The following is a 16,426-nucleotide window of genomic DNA, read 5'->3' on the forward strand; positions in this document are numbered from 1 at the left end:
GAGATCCACCCTAAGTAAAGTTGAAAGATATGCTAATGAAGAACTAGATACAATTCGCTGCACTGTCAAATAGGTGTGCTTTTTGTGATATTTAGTCGTTAAATTCTCTCAATTACATGGTAAGCTAATAATAATTGTTTGCATTTGTACCACTGGGTAGTTTTCAAAATTTTCATAAACATTTAAAAAATTTAAGGTCTATATCAACTCTGTGATGTATATAGGAAAAATGATAAGTCTCATTACATATTTCTTACCCAGATCAAGAGCCCCCTTGAAGAAGGAGGATGTAGAAAGCTCTGAGTTTCACCTTTCTTGCTTCTGTCCAGGTCCTTTTGTTCTTTTTATGTAACTTTAGAATTTTAATGTTTGGAAGAGGTTTTATGTTTATCTACACCAAACGCCTTTCCTCGGAATTGCCTAGAATGATCTGGACTACAGAATGCTCTTCTAGCAGAAGAAACCTTTTCAATGAGATGCTGCTTCCTTCTTTCCACAGAAATTCTACCTTTCGGGATTTAGTCTAAACTGTATAATAGGAAGTTTGTTAATACGGCATCATAAATATAGAATATATAAAGACAGCAATAAGAATTGGCAAATATCTATGTGGAGTTAAACTAGATTACATTTTATGCACTGCCCATTACATCACAGCCATGCTACCTTATAAAGGAACATTATAAAAATAATGAATACATTGTAAAAGTCAAGGAGAAAAGTTGAGAATGTTTTCATTAACATAGTCCTGTGGGATGTAAATTTAATACATATTTCAGTAAAATGGATAAATAATAAGGACCTACTGTGTAGCACAGGGAACTGTATTTAATATCCTATAATAAACCATAATGGAAAAGAATATGAAAAATAATATATATAACTGAATCACTTTTGCTGTACACTAGAAACTAACACATTATACATCAACTATATTTCAATAAAAAATTTAAAGAAAACATATTTCAGGAGTGACCAACATTAATAATTTGGTCCCTGTCTTAGCTAGTTTTTAGTACATGGGACCCATGGTCAGGAAAGCAGAATCATGTTTGGTTTTTAATGTAGAAATTAGATATGTCTCTTTCCTTCCCTCTTTGTCTCCATTTTATTAGTGGTACCCTTATTCTCTATTTTGTCATAATCCTTAATTCTCCTACACTTACTTTCCCTGAGTTATAAGAGTATGAAAATAATCTGATGTAAAGTATGAACTTTGTTAAAGTAGACAGCAGTAGTGAGTGTCTTTAAGTATTGGTGGATCAGAACCATATAGAGTTTGGATCTCAAGGCAGGGATTACAAAGGAGCCCAGCAGGATGCAATTCAAACACTAATCTGCCTAGAAGGCGGGCAGCCCAGAGTAATGGGGCTTCCTTGTGAGGCTGGTGTGGAAATTTCTGCCTTTGTTCTCTTACTTGCAGTTCATTCATTGCCTTACACGCATGAACCAAAGTAGTGATATATGCAGATCATTGCTGCCCAACCTCTGAATCTTGACAGTTTGCAGAATTAGGTATACGGATAATCCACTAACTGTATATGGTGGCCCTGACAAAATAAGGATCATGGAAAACACTATTTTAGGCAGACAGTTTCAGTACTTGATTCTTTTGATTCTTGCTACCTCCCAAGTCTTTGAAAACAAGCCTATCCTAAATATATATTTATTCTTTCCTTCACTTCTTTCACTTGATGTTACCGATTGCTCTCTTTAGATCAGAATCAAGCTTTGCGACTCTGTCTGGGTAGCACTAGTGTTGGGGGCCAATATGGAGCCATCTCTGCCCTCAGTATCAACAATGACTGCTCAAGACTTCTCTGTGGCTTTGCTAAAGGACAGGTAAATAAGAACTTTATTTTATCCATAGACAATGCAAAAAAAAAAAAAAAACTGTTTAGATTAACATCTCAAAGAACAAAATGTGTGTTATAAAGTAACATGTCTGTAGAGCTAACCTGAGATTGCTTAGTCTGACTTTTGTTCAAATTTTTAAATATTGACTGAGCCAGAGTCTGATTTTTAATATCTTAATTCATATGTCCATATAAGTAAATAGCTTTTATAAACCAACAAGGCTATTACACAAAATTTACTTCCTTACTATAGTGTGGATTATTGTTGCTGCTTTTTAAGTACACTGTATTCTGCTTTGTGTATTCTTATTACTGTGTTTCTAGATAACTATTTTGATACATTTTTTTTTTACTTCTGAAAACCAGAAATAAGTTTTGTTTTTACTCTTCTTCTGATTTATGTATCACTAATTGGTTTGGCAGTAAGCCTTTTTTCTGTAATTTTTACCGGTGCCAAAGAGATTGACTCATTAATTTCTTTTACCTCTCAGTAAAAGAACAACCTTTAAAATCTGAAGGGAAGAGTAGATTGGGCGGGATGAGGGGAGGCTGAAGGTAGAATAACGGCCCCACACTTTAGTGGGTCTGCAGCCTTTGGTTATGTTTGAACTTTATAGTTCTTTGTCTGCAATGTTTATAGACCAGAAATAGATTATTTCAGCCAAAAGCCAGGATACTTAAGTCTAAAAAAGAGCAATAAATTTGTTTTTAAAGCATTTAGTTGTCTTATAGATCACTATGTGGGATTTGGCCAGTGGAAAACTTCTAAGATCAATAACAGATGCTCATCCTCCAGGAACAGCAATATTGCATATTAAGGTAAACTCTTTGTTTTGTATCCATTTTAAAGTAAGTTTCTTTATAAGCAGAATCCTTGAAAATGAACTGTCTTTTATTTGACTGGCCCAACAAGATGTTTTCCCAAGTTAAAATTAGAGATGGGCTAGCACGGTAACATTCAGCTATAAGTTGTATTGAAGTCTAGTAGATAGAGCAGGAAAGAGTAAATTGATCAGATCCTAGACGAAAGGTTGGCAGCAAAGACGGGCAGTACCCTACTGAAAATTCATGTATGGATTTTAAAAGGTCTTTTTACTTTTTGTTTAGCCCGTCAGGATTTTATTGCTGAGGTGGTGTGTTCTGTCACACTTTGTTGGGAGTTACCTGAGGTTCAGGGCACCAATTGTGAAAGAACCAAGGTCTGCGTTATGTTTAGAAATGAATCTGTTGGTTTATTTTCTTTCAGGCCTCCAAAGGAAAAGCATCAAGATTTGAGTCTTGGCTTTCTCCTTATATGCCTGAAAAAAAATAAACCAACTTAGGTAACATATTTCATTTATAAATACAATGTGAACTTTGGTTTCTGTATGCTGTCAAGCCCATGTTCAGAAGTATAAAATGTAAAGGACTATAACTAAGGAAGTCTAAAATCAGATCTTCTGGATTTTAATCATGTACACATTTGGTTGCTTAGCTGTGCAGCTCTCTTACCCATACATACGCTTTTTAAAGTCTGGGAGCATCTGGAGTTTATGTGTCTGCATCTATGTTAGTTACATAAAAGTCTTTTGTGACAAAGCAGCATTGAAGCGTTTAGTAACAATGAAAACAACCGAGACAAGTAAAAGTAGAGAGAATTTCTTCTCTTTCTGAACATCATGGCAGTTTATCTTGACTCTTTTCATATGGCATGAGCCAACTTCTAATGTGTTATAGTTGTTTGTGTTTGTGTCTTATCTCCTTTAATAGACTAAGATCTTTGAACCCAAAATCTGTTTCTCTTTTATTTTTGTGTGTTACACGTGGTAGTTGCTCAGCCATTGTTTGGTGGAAGGAATAAATAGTTGGTGGTATTTATAAAAGTCCAGTCTATGTGCAGAAAAAGCAAACTCTTTGGGAGAAACAATAGGAAACAGAAGAAAGAAAGGCAGAGAGAAAAAGGAAGAATGCAACTGAGGTTAAAGGCAGACCAGTAGTGGACGGACGTTGTGTTGCTTGGCGATGGCGATAAATGCAGATGCTTTGAAGATACTTCTGAAGTCTTCCGTTGTCAGCGGCCGCCTGCAATTTAGTACCCTTACTCATTGTTTCCCAAACTTAATCCTACACGTCCCATCAATAACAATTTGGGCTTGCATTCATTATACATCTATCTATCTATTTATAAGTTATTTAAGTGTGCTACTGTACTAATATTTAAGTACATAATAAAACACATACACAAGAAGCAGAAAATTAATAAATAAAATCACGAGTGCTCTTATTTTCCCTACACTCCTAGGGGTCTGTGCTTCCCACTTTGGCAACTGCTCAGCTCGGCCTTGAGAGCAAAGGTGTGGGACTTTGCCTGTGTGTGGGGTTGAGGAAGAATAATCTTATAGTAGCCTCCTGTACCTCAGCATCCCTGAAGAGCACAAAGGCATGTCATTTAGGATGGTTCACAAATCTTTGAGGGTAGGGAGACTAGTCTCTGTAAGTGGTACAAATCAAGTTACCCAGTTTTGCATCCTACAACATTCTGTACCATACTTCATAAGCCCTTAGGTCAGTCTGTCATTGTGAACATTTGCTGATTTTTGGGGGTAAATAATAGTAACTAAAGTATATTGTGTTGAAGAACATCAAGGAGGCAGCACATTTTAGGAAGAGTTACATAAAAAGTTAAACTATTTTAAATATAGTGGATTAACTCTAGTTATTCAGAAAACACATTCAGACAAGTTTATGTCCCAAAGATACTGAATATCTTACTGTGTCTTCATTCTTGAAAACTAGGCAACTGCAGATGTAACCAAAGTATTCCATTCAGTTTAGTAGCAAGTTAGAAAAAGTTAATGTAAGAACCTAAGTAGAGAACTTTGGGGATTTTATGAATCAGAGTTTGTACTTTTCTTTTATCCTGAGGAAAGGTGATTTTGCTTTTTTAAAGCCTCAGTTTTTTAAAGATACTGAGCCGTTTTTATTCTGAATATGGGCAAGTTTGTATATTGAGAGTGATGAGCTAAATCTAATTTAGGTGATTTCAAATGCTTTTAAATGTATTTGTCTTAGATTTTTAAAAATTTGTGAATTTTCTTCTTACCTTTTTAACACTTGACTGGTTGTTTAAAAATCTGTAAGAAAATAAATACCTTCTCTGTTTAGTTTACAGATGATCCAACTCTTGCAATTTGCAACGACAGCGGAGGCTCTGTTTTTGAATTGACATTTAAGTAAGAGACTAATAGACATTTGTAGATAAATGAAGAGATTAGCTTTTGTTTAATGACTTGAAGTTGAATATGAAGAGATCTGGAAAACCCATGTGATTGAAAATAGGTTGTGGCCATGTATTACACTTACCTGGGGAGGCATATAGAACATACGGAGTTCCAGGCCCGGCCCCCTAGAATTCTGTTTCAGTAGGTGTGAGTTGGTAGTCCAGACTCCTGTTCCCCAGAGGTTTCATAATTTCTGTCATGCTTGGGAACCATGAGTATCTCACTAATTTTGGTTTAGGCCCAAGCCCAGTTGATTATAATCATAATGTCAAGGTATGGAAAGGTTTTTATTGCTTTGAAATTGCCCTGTTTACTCTGTAAGTAAGAGCAAAGGCAGTTTAGATACATGGAAGAACATTATAAAGCTGACTTTAAAAAAGAGTAGAATGTAAATTCAATGTGTATTATGTTTCTTTAAGTTCTTCCAAGTAAGGACTATGTTTCTTGTATCTCTCATATTTTCTAACAAGGCTGAGAAATAATTGCTTAAAAAATACTATTCACGTATTCAGCTAATGTTTATTAGCTGAGCATCTCCTACATTTGGGGATTGTTCTAGAGATCAGACTTACAGCTGTGAACCGGACAAGGCTGTTACTCTAATAGAACTTACATTCTGGTTGGGATTGGAGTAGGGAGACAGACAATAAACTAACACATAACTGCAATAACTTCAGATAGCTATGAGCGCTATGAAGAAAATAAGACAGCTCAGTGCACAGGAGTGCACTTCAGGACAATTCAGGGGAGAGACCTGAATGACAATCTAGTCAATAAATGCAAAGATCTGCAAGAAGTGTTCTAGGCAGAGGAACCCGTTCAAACATAGAGGCTTTGAGGTGGGCACAACTCGGCCCATTTGGGCAATGGTGAGAAGGCAGGTGTGGCTGGAACATGAGTTTGTCAGGAGCAACAAAAGTGGGAGAGGAGTGAAGGCAGGAGCCAGATCTTATAGGACCTTTTGAACATGGTAAAGAGTTTGGATTTTATTTTTATGTATAGTAGCAAGCCATTGGGGTGTTTTTAGGAGAAGAGTGAGAAATCTGACCCATAGGTTAAAAATAACATGCTGATGTCATGTGGAGTTTGGATTGCTGGGGGCAGGAGCAGGAGTTGGGAGGCTGTAGTAGTCCACTCTAGAGATTTGGTGCCTTGGATTATTGCTAAATGGATTCTGAAGTGTTCGGTTACATTTTCAGGAGAGTGATGGGAGTGAGAACATGTGAATCTAGGTGCCTCTTCAGTGGTTCTAAGGGCGAAGTTTGCTGTATTGAGCCTCTCCATTCTAAGCCTGAGTTGAAAGATCATCCCATCACACAGTTTTCCTTATTGGCCATGGCATCCTTAACAAAGGTAGGTGTATTTAGAAGATAAAACTCACACCTTTTAGAGGCTTTGAATACCCAAAGTTTGAAAATTGCAGGGTACATATTAAAAATGTATTTTTCTCCTAAAGATACTGGTCATTGGATTGAAGCCATCCTTGAAAGTGTGGATGACTTTTCCTTATGGACGGGTGAGTAAACGTCTCCATTTTATGGGCAAAAAGATCATGTCAGGAGGTTGGGGAAAATGACTTGCAAGTGGTGAATTCTGTGACGTTGTCAGAAAACTAGGTGGAGTGGAAGTCAGCGTGGCAGAGATGTGTGCCTGCTTACCTTGATGTGGTCAGAACAGCATGAGCAGGTGGCTCGAGCAGTGTCCTGGGGATCATGAGATCTGTACTTTCCTATCTTTATTCCTTAAAGTTCTTCCATAAATAGCTGCAGCTTTGACACTGAACTACTGATAGAGAACACCCCACCTTAATAGCCAGCAAAAATTGCTACTACCTGTTCTTTCCTTGGCTTCTTCTGCCTCTGATATTTTACTCTGGGGGATGATACTTCTCAGAACATATTATGTTTTTTTTAATTGAAGTATAGTCGGTTTACAACATTGTGTCAATTTCTGGTGTACAGCATAATGTTTCAGTCATACATACATATACATACATACATTTTCTTTTCATATTCTGAGGGAAGACCACTCTTCTGTTTACTTGTTGGTATAATGTGCATTTCTGGGCCCCAGGGGAAGCAGATCTGCCTTTCAGATGGCAAAGCTGGCTTAGATTGCCATTAATGGTTCTTAGGTGAGCTTCATTGGCTAATTGAGATTTATCGTGGTGGTATGTGTTTGCATCTTTTGGTATGTTTTTATTGGTATTTTCCCCCAACATTGTATTATGAACATTTTCAAACAAATAGAGAAGTTGAAAGAATTTCACATTGAACATCTATATACCTATTATTGTAAAATTCTATCATTAGCATTTGACTGTCCTTTATTATATACCTATCCATCTCCATCCACTCATCAGATTATGTGTTTTTTTAATTGACGTATAGTTGATTTATAATATTGTGTTTCAGGTATACAGCAAAGTGACTCAGTTATACATACATATTTTTTCTGGTTCTTTTCCAATATAGTTTATTACAAGATACTGAATATATTTCCCTGTGCTGTAAATCCTTATTGTTTTATCTGTTTGATATATAGTGGTGTGTATCTAAATCTCATACTCCCCACCCTCTTTCCCATTTGGTAACCAAAAGTTTATTTTCTGTGTCTATGAGTCTATTTCTGTTTTGTAAATAAGTTCATTTTTATTATTTTTTAGATTCCACATGTAAGTGATATACAGTATTTGTCTTTCTCTTTCTGACTCACTCAGTGTGATAATCCTTGGGTCCATCCATGTTGCTGCAAATGACAATATTCCATTCTTTTTTATGACTGAGTAATATTCCATTGAATAAATTATGGTTTTTTTAAAAAATGTATTTCCAAGTAAATTGCAGAAATCAATGGCCTTTTTCCTAAATATTTGACATGCATACAATTAACTAGAGTTCAGTGCTTATTGATGTTTTTCCTTTGGTGTAAAATGTACATACATGAAACATACAGATCTTGAGTGTACATTTGCTGAACTTTGAAAAATGTATATACTTTTGTAATCCAAACCTCTGTCAAGATGTAGAACATTACCATCAACACAAGAAAGATCCCTCATGACACTTCCCAGTCAGTCCCTGCTCTGTTGGAATTTTAATGAGAAATCAGGAGAAGTTTAAGGAATGCTAGTCAGATGCTGTTTTTAACTGGAATTTTCTCTTTGCTTTTCTGACTATTTACTGTGATGACTTTTTTTTCTTCTCGATTAGATGGATCCTTCCAGTGTTCCACTGCTGGCCTGGCACTTTGTGGCAGTGCATAATTACGTGAATCCCATGCTTGCCTTCTGCAGAGGAGATGTTGTTCATTTTCTGTTGGTGAGTCCTAATATGATGCTGTATCTGTTATAAAGTCCTTTATCATTAGATTATTTTTCTGATTCATCAGTAATTTAATATTGTGTCAAAGAAACATGCATAATAAACATAATTCTTTGGAGAGAGAGTGACCTATTTAATTTTTATTTGAGGCTTTAGTGGTTAACATGGAAAACAGCTGATCACCCTCAGCTCCATGCCTCTCCATGGAGTATTTCTCAGTTTCATTTTCTTTGACTAATGAATAATTGATGGTTTAAGTGTCTGTATAAATAGATGAATGTACATGGGTCTGTGTTAATGGCTTACCTGTCTATATATAGTGTACTTATTAGGCAGTAGGTGTCATTGTGTGCCTGCTGTGTTCTCCACGCTGTGATGGATACAATTGAAGTAAGTAAAACTTAATTTCTTCTTTCATGTAGCTTAAAATATTGTTTGAAAGGCAAAACCAATCAATTTATTATGACACAGGAGAACAGTTGAAGGATTCAACTGTGTGATGGGAATTTAAAAATTGATATAAGTTTAGAGTATGAAGAGATTTCTATGGATTAGAGAGGCCATGGAAGACTTTATGAAGGATATACGGCAAATGCTACAGGAGGAGTGGATATGTAGGTTGGGGGAAATAAGATGAACTGAAGTTACAGAGGTAAGAATGTGCCTGTGTAGTCTCTTATTGGGTTTCCTAGCTTGGTGAAGCTAGGGCACGGCTGTCCATCTGGTTTCTCCAGCCAGAAATCTAGAAATTGCCTTCTATCAGTTGCATTCTCCCTTCATTTCTGCTTCATCACCACATCCTGTTGATTCTGTCTCCAGAATCTCCTGAATTTACAACCTTTTTGTCTCCCCTGTTGCTCTTCCCAAGCCTAAACCACTGACATTTTTGGCCTGGGCTCTGGAGTAGCTTCCTGGCTAGTCTTTGGCCTTGATGTCTTCACATATGCCAACACCTCTGCCAGGAAAGCTCTGTGCTCTCTTCCATGTCATCCTAGCACGTGCTGAGCATCACCTTCCCTGACCTCATGACCTCATTTAGCCTTTCCTGCTACAGACCCTGTACGACCTTCTCCTTTGATAACATTCAGCCCTTTTTAAGTGGGTTATCTAATTTTTTCTTCCTCACTAGACTGAAAGCTCTGTAAATCTAAAGACCAGATCAATTGCTGCATTCCAGCCACTTGGACAGTGCTTGTATATTGTCGGTGCCTAATAAATGTTCATAGAATTGGTGACAGGGAGAAACTTACTACGGAGTATAAAGCTGAATATATGGCATGGATCTAGATTAGGGGTTGGCAAACTATGGCCCATGGGCCAAATCTGGCTGGCTGCCTGTTTTTGTAAATAAAGTTTTATTGGAAGACAGTCATGCCCATTCAGTTATGTGTTATTTACAGCTGCTTTCTCACTGCAGTGGTAGAGTTGAGTAGTTGTGACAGAGATTGTATGGTCTGCAGAACCTAAAATGCTTACTGTATGGCCTTTCACAGGAAAAGTTTGCCGACCTCTAATCGAGATTGTATAATAATTATCCTAGATTGGTAATGGGGAACCATCACAGGTTCTTAGGTAATTAAAGTGATGTGATTAAAGTGACATTTTAAGAAGATTACTGTAGAAATAGCAAAAGAACAGATTATATAGTAAGTTGCAGGGAAATAGAAGGTTTTGCTCTTATAATAAAGCAAGTGTGAGGGCTGCAGATAAGGATGGTTGGTTGCAGTGAGATTTAGAGGTGGCATTTTGAAGGAAAGACAAGGCTTCTTTTCTTACCAGATCTGGGGAATGAAGGACATGAACAAAACATTGCATTTCTGGCTTTGCATTTTAGAAGCATGAAGTATTCGAAGAATTAGGTTAGGGAAGAATTGAATGTATTGAGTTGGAAGTGAAGGTGGGACTCTCAAGTGTTGTATTGGGGAGTGTTCTCTGGGTAGATGGCAGTGTAGGTCTGGGGTGCAAATGAGAATTCCAGGATACAGAAGAAGGTAGTTGAAGCTGTGAAAATCAAAAGCTTGAGCATAAACAACCTTGGTGGACGCTCATGAAAGGGAAAGGAAAAAGAAAAGATAATAGGAAAAGAGGTTCCTATAAAGGCACATAGAGGTAGGAGGGGGAAATATGACAGTATGGCATTGCACAGAAGACCAAGAAAGAGAGGCTTCAGAACATTATCAATTCCAGGGTAATACCAATACCAAAGACAGATCAAGGAAGAAGACTGAAGATAAGGCCAAAGGATGTGCAAGAAGTAGTTCTTTAGAAGCTTTTCAGAGGGCTGGGATTATCAGCAGAATTGAGGTGGAAGCTGGATTGTAGAGCCTTGTTAAAGAAATGGGTGTCTAGAAGATGATTCACAATCATAGTACAGTGTTTGGTTGTAAGAGGAAAGAGAATGGATAACTTTCTGGAAGAAGTAAATCAAAGAAAGTTTTTTGTTTTGTTTTGAAGGTGGGAAAGTCAGAGACATGTTTGATAGCAAGAGGGAAAACACCGTTTCAAAGGAGTGATTGAATGTGGTAGCAAGGGAGGGGGTATATTAAACAGCGATGGAGGGAGTAGAAGTTAGAGTGTGTACAGGTGAAGTGCTTTTCTTTAGCAAATCTTAGAATAATTAATGTTGCCATTGATCTTGTTTATGAAGCACTTTCAACATATACAAGATAAGAATAATTTGGTGCTGTCTTGTTTTCATTTTACAAATGAGGAAACTGAAAGAATAAGTGATTTGCCCTTGGTGACAGGTATATTAGCAGAACTTACTCTTAAACACATGGCTTTAGATCCCATGTTCCTTTTACCAGAGCATCCTTTCTTACGGAGAAAGTGACTTAGGAACTGAAGATGGAATACACGGAGGGTTCACATCAGTGATGTCAGTTGTTAAGATATCTGGTGAGGTCAAAACTGCAAGTGACAGGACTAGAAGGCAAAGAGGAATTGAGACTTAAAAGGAAAGGAAGACGTCAAGGACATTACTGTGAGGGGTATGCAAGAAAACCCAGGTTGAATTGAATGTCCTGAATTTCAGGCAGGTCATTGTGCTGTGTGTCTCTCTTCTTCAGTGCTCTGTCACCTTGGAACAGAAGGTGAGAGAGCAAATTATAAGGCTGATTGAAGGTTACAGAGTGTATATTTATGTATATGCATATATAAGTAAAATATTGACACTTGAGTTTTTTGGGGGGAGATTTGGGGCTGTTTGAGCTGTAATAATGTCATACTTTAGAAAAGTCTCGTTTTGTCACTGCAGCAGTGTTTCTCTTTCAATGAACTTTTGTTTGACTTTTTCACAACTTGTCACCAGTCCCATTTTATGCTTTAACTCTAGCTAAATACAGTCATTGATGTGATGAGTTAGGTTATTCTGAATTATGACAGAATGAATGTTACATTACAGCATTTGCCAGTACAGACATACTTCAGAGGTACTGTGGGTTCAATTCCAGACCACTGCAATAAAGCACAAATTTTGCAATAAAGTGAGTCACACAAATTATTTGGCTTCCCAGTGCATATAAAAGTTATGTTTACATTATGCTGTAGTCTATTAAGTGTTCCATAGCATTATCTCTAAAAAAAAAAAAAAAAGTACATACCTTCTCTTAAAAATGCTTTATTGCTTAAAAAAATGCCAGTTTTATGATAGGAACATCAAAGATCCCTGAAAACAGATCACCATCACTAATATAATAATAATAAAAAGTTTGAACTGTAGCAAGAATTACCAAAATGTGACACAGAGACATGAAGTGAGCAAATGCTGTTGGAAAAATGGTGCTGAATGATTTGATCAACACAGGATTGCCACAAACCTTCGATTTGTGAACACAAGTAGTATCTGCAAAGTGCAGTGAAGTGCGATAAAATGAGGTCTGCTTAAACTGACAAGCAGACCCCTGATCAGGCACATCTTGGATTTTGGTACAGATCGCGGTGAGAATGATTTTTTTCATTTGTATAATAGTTTCTTTAATTATCAATATTTTTGTCTTATCTATGTATGAAAATCATTTTCTAGGTGGATTGACTAAATGAAAGACTAGTCATCTAGTCAAGGGCAAAGTCTCAAACGATAGCTGATATTTGGGTTGTTTTTATTTCATTACCAGGTTAAGAGAGACGAATCTGGAGCAATACATGTTACTAAGCAAAAGCATCTTCACCTGTACTATGACCTCATCAACTTTACTGTGAGTATAATTGAAATGAAATATCCTCATTTATTTTATGTAATTGTTTTGAGTCCATGCTGTGTTAGGGATTTTTGCTGTGAACCATGACCTTTGAGATTCTATAAAATAAGGACAGCAGTGAGGTCCCGTTCATATTGAATAAAGGCTGAGCTTGGTGTGATGCCACATTATTTTTATTGTCTTTCAACCTTAAATCCTGCTGAACACTGGCAGGATCAGCAAAAGATTTTTTTTAATATTCTGATTAACTCAAAGGGGAGATTAGAATCATTTCTTCAGGATCATTGCCAGGCTTTCTTTGTAAACACATTTTTGTACTTCTAAGCTTGCCCTTACTGGTTCAGGAATTATTCTTTTCTTGTGGCTAAAAACTTTGCAGAATTCTCTACCATGCGTCTCAGTCCTGAGCAACTTTTTGATTAAAAAAAAAGATTATTTCTTTTTGTATCAACTTTTATAATAGATGATTTATTAATTTAGTTGCACATTGCCTTTTAATCTCATATACAGACTATTGATTTATAATACTTTTTTCATACACATTTCATGAAATTATTTTGTTCAGCCTCTTCCAATATGTATATAACATCACCAGAACTTGTCATTGAATCATCTAACATAGTTTTTTAGAATTCATCATCGCTTCCATTTAAGATGTTTGAGATGCAGCACTTTAAAAATCTGCATATGGTTCTGTCCCTGGAAAAATTTTTCCCAACCGCAAGTAGCCATTCTCCTGACAGTAGGATATTTGGTGTTTTTCATTTGTCTTGTATGTTATCCATGATGTGGACACTAACTGCATTGCTTTGTTAATTCCCTTTAAAAGGCTTGTTTACAACACATCAGCACTTAGAATTGTGAGGGTCTAATCTCTATAATTGCTAAACCTGCTAACATTTTTGTCATTCTTTCTCTTTTAACCAGGTGCCCTCTGAAAGTATCTAAAAACTAGCACTTGACTAAGGTTGTATAAGGCTAAATAATGTCTATCCCAAATGACACTTTGTTTCTTAAAGTAATCAAGAGAGCATCTTAAAAAAAGCTCTTTGTAGATTGTTTGAATGTCAAACTCTGTTTTCTGAGAATTGTTTTTGAAAACCAAACCAAGCCCTTCCCTTAGAGCAGCCACTCACTACACAGTATAAAGTATATATTCAGCATAATTAAAAGAGAATTGATCATTTTGAACTTGATTGCCTTTGATATGGTATTATGCAAGTAATTTCTTATAACATGGGAATAGATCATATAAATAAATCAAAATGAATACCAGAGAGAGAAAGTGCAGGGGAAGCACTTTGTTCTGTCTAATTTTGAATTCTAATTGAGATTTTAAGACTTCATTTATTTCTTGGGGAGAAATTGAGATTTTTCAAAAAAATATTTTGAAAATAGAAATCTTATACATAACCCAAGAAATTTATCAAAATGGTATCCTTCAGAAGATTTTTAATATTATTAAGTTATTACTTTTAAAACTGTAATAGTACTTACTAAAGAAAATTCAGAATATATAGAGAAATAGAAAGCAAAGAACTCTCCCATAACTTGTAGATATGTTTTGAAGGAAATACGTATTTTAAATAGATTCTATTTTAAAATATATGTTGCTTAAATGCTAGCAATCATTGGCCAGCTAGGTTTACAAGGTTTCATTTGCCCTATTGATTGATTACAATGTCAGAAACACTAGAAATGTAAACTTGGTCACTTTGCTTAAGTGTCATTGTGCCAGTGTACCTTTTAAAATTTTTTATTAAAAAACAATATATCCCATAATATTTATTAGAGCTGTTAGCCTTTTACGTTATGAGTCATTTTAATACCATCAAAACTCAACACTGTGCTGTGCACCTGCTGTTCTCTGGGCTGTCCCTGAGTAGTTCTTGCTGTAAATGTGTTGTCATCAAGTTATTAATTAAATGAATAAGGTCCTCAGTGTAATTTAACTGAGGGACCAAGCTTTCTTGTCCTGGATGGTGGTGTGGGATGGGCCTCACTTTTGTATTGTGTGTTTGAATTACAGTGGATAAACTCACGCACAATTGTGCTCTTGGACAGTGTAGAGAAGTTGCATGTGATTGATCGGCAAACTCAAGAGGAATTGGAGACAGTGGAGATCTCAGAAGTTCAGTTGGTCTATAATAGCAGCCATTTCAAATCACTAGCCACTGGAGGAAATGTGAGCCAGGCACTGGTAAGGGCAATCCATTATCTTGGTACTGCTTAGATAAACTTGGTATTTTGTTGTTGTTATGCTTTAGAAATAGGAACTCAGAGGAGTTATCTTTATGTCTTGAGGTGTTTCCTTAAGGGCCGTTAACTAGGGTGAAGTGGATGTGAGTGTGTAAGTTTTCAGGAATGTGAACTAAAACTGAAATAATTTCTGTTACCTTCTATCCAGAAATGTGACTATTTTAATACCAAAGAAGTTTTATACCAAAATGATGAAATGAAATTGAAAATTTATGAGAAAGAAATTTAATAAAAACAAAATATTTTATAAAGTTTAATGTGGTAGCAACAAGCCTGATAGACTTAAGGAATGAATGACTAGAGAGACAGGTAGCCTGTGAGGCTTTGGAAATATTTCAGTGCTTGGTAAAGGGTTGAACAGGTATGGAGGCTGTGGTCACTAAAAAGGCAAAGATGGCTTTGAGAGAAAGAAAGATTCTTTAGGAATAGGAAGTAGATGAAATGTAGGAGCCTGCAGAGAAGGAAGACACAAAAAGTTATGATCTTAGTATTAATTTTACTATATTTTAAGCAATGACAATAAAAGCCTTTAGCAATTTACATAAGTGGTTTACAGTTGATTTACCTTGAATTGCAGTCTCATATTTCCTAAACTAGTAATCTTTAAGCAGGAAATTTAGATTCTTTTGAGGCTTCTCTGGGTAATTTCTTGGAAAAAAAATAGTAATGATTGTTACATTTAATGAGTTGTCCACAGTATAATATGTAGCCATTGCTCAAATCTCCCTAAGTTATTAGAACTTCAGAGCATGGAGTATGTATGAAAGGGTCTTCCATATATATTTTCAGAATTTGGAAACCAGGAAAATCCAGAAAAAGAAATGGTAATGCAATGGAATTCACTATAGTAAGAATATTTATTGTCCCAAACTTAGATATTTTCTTTTGTCTGAGTGGTTATTAAAAATACTGGTGAACTTTAAACTTGCACTTTCAGCCAAGATTGAATAATGGGGACTGGATTTATTCTCCTGTCTAGAAAAAAAAAATCAGAAAAAAAAGAAAAGAAAAGAAACAATAGTTTTCAAGATACCGGGTATCAGACAATAAAGGTCAGTGATCCCTGACAAAATGGGAGACAAGTGACCTGAGACCTATGATTGTCTTGGGAGTGTTTCTAGTCTGTGGCTCAAGGAGGAGGAATCCACCTGGAGCCTGGAGGACTCCATGAGTTGAGCCAGAGCTGAGACTGCAGGAAGACAAAGGTGGGTCAAGTTTTCAGGACAGAGTACTGGAGAGGAGAGCACTATGCAAAGGGTCCTCCTTGGGTGTTCAGCAGACATCTGATCAGCAGATGCATATGAGGGAACTACCCAAGGCCAGGGAAAGAAATATTTGAAAGATATAGAAGGAACTATATCTAGTGCTCACACTGGCTTGTTTACACCAGCCACATGGAAAACTTCATGATTCACTGGGCATTGGGCAGAGTACTCAGGGCCATCTTGCCTCAGTAGTTGGAGTAATTAGGAACAAACACTGCTCTGGTCCCCACTAACAACAAGGTCAGGAAGGATCAAACTCTTTCC

General features: G+C 36.3%; 1 protein-coding gene across 4 annotated transcripts in view; it reads left to right on the top strand.

Moving 5' to 3' along the window:
* The window catches only part of VPS8 (VPS8 subunit of CORVET complex), a 222,944-nt gene that overhangs the window by 26,288 nt on the left and 180,230 nt on the right, over nucleotides 1–16,426 (top strand). For 3 of the 4 annotated variants that reach the window (XM_064493453.1, XM_031452660.2, XM_064493456.1), the window contains exons 8-15: nucleotides 1,718–1,842; nucleotides 2,589–2,675; nucleotides 5,001–5,068; nucleotides 6,316–6,469; nucleotides 6,573–6,632; nucleotides 8,329–8,436; nucleotides 12,555–12,635; nucleotides 14,668–14,838. In XM_064493453.1, the coding sequence (XP_064349523.1) occupies nucleotides 1,718–1,842; nucleotides 2,589–2,675; nucleotides 5,001–5,068; nucleotides 6,316–6,469; nucleotides 6,573–6,632; nucleotides 8,329–8,436; nucleotides 12,555–12,635; nucleotides 14,668–14,838 (854 nt within the window). Of the gene's footprint in view, nucleotides 1–1,717; nucleotides 1,843–2,570; nucleotides 2,676–5,000; nucleotides 5,069–6,315; nucleotides 6,470–6,572; nucleotides 6,633–8,328; nucleotides 8,437–12,554; nucleotides 12,636–14,667; nucleotides 14,839–16,426 lie in introns of those variants that run through there. The other variant, XM_064493459.1, reaches the window with a different exon arrangement.

Source organism: Camelus dromedarius, chromosome 2 (genome assembly GCF_036321535.1).
Source record: "Camelus dromedarius isolate mCamDro1 chromosome 2, mCamDro1.pat, whole genome shotgun sequence".
Lineage (NCBI taxonomy): Eukaryota > Metazoa > Chordata > Mammalia > Artiodactyla > Camelidae > Camelus > Camelus dromedarius.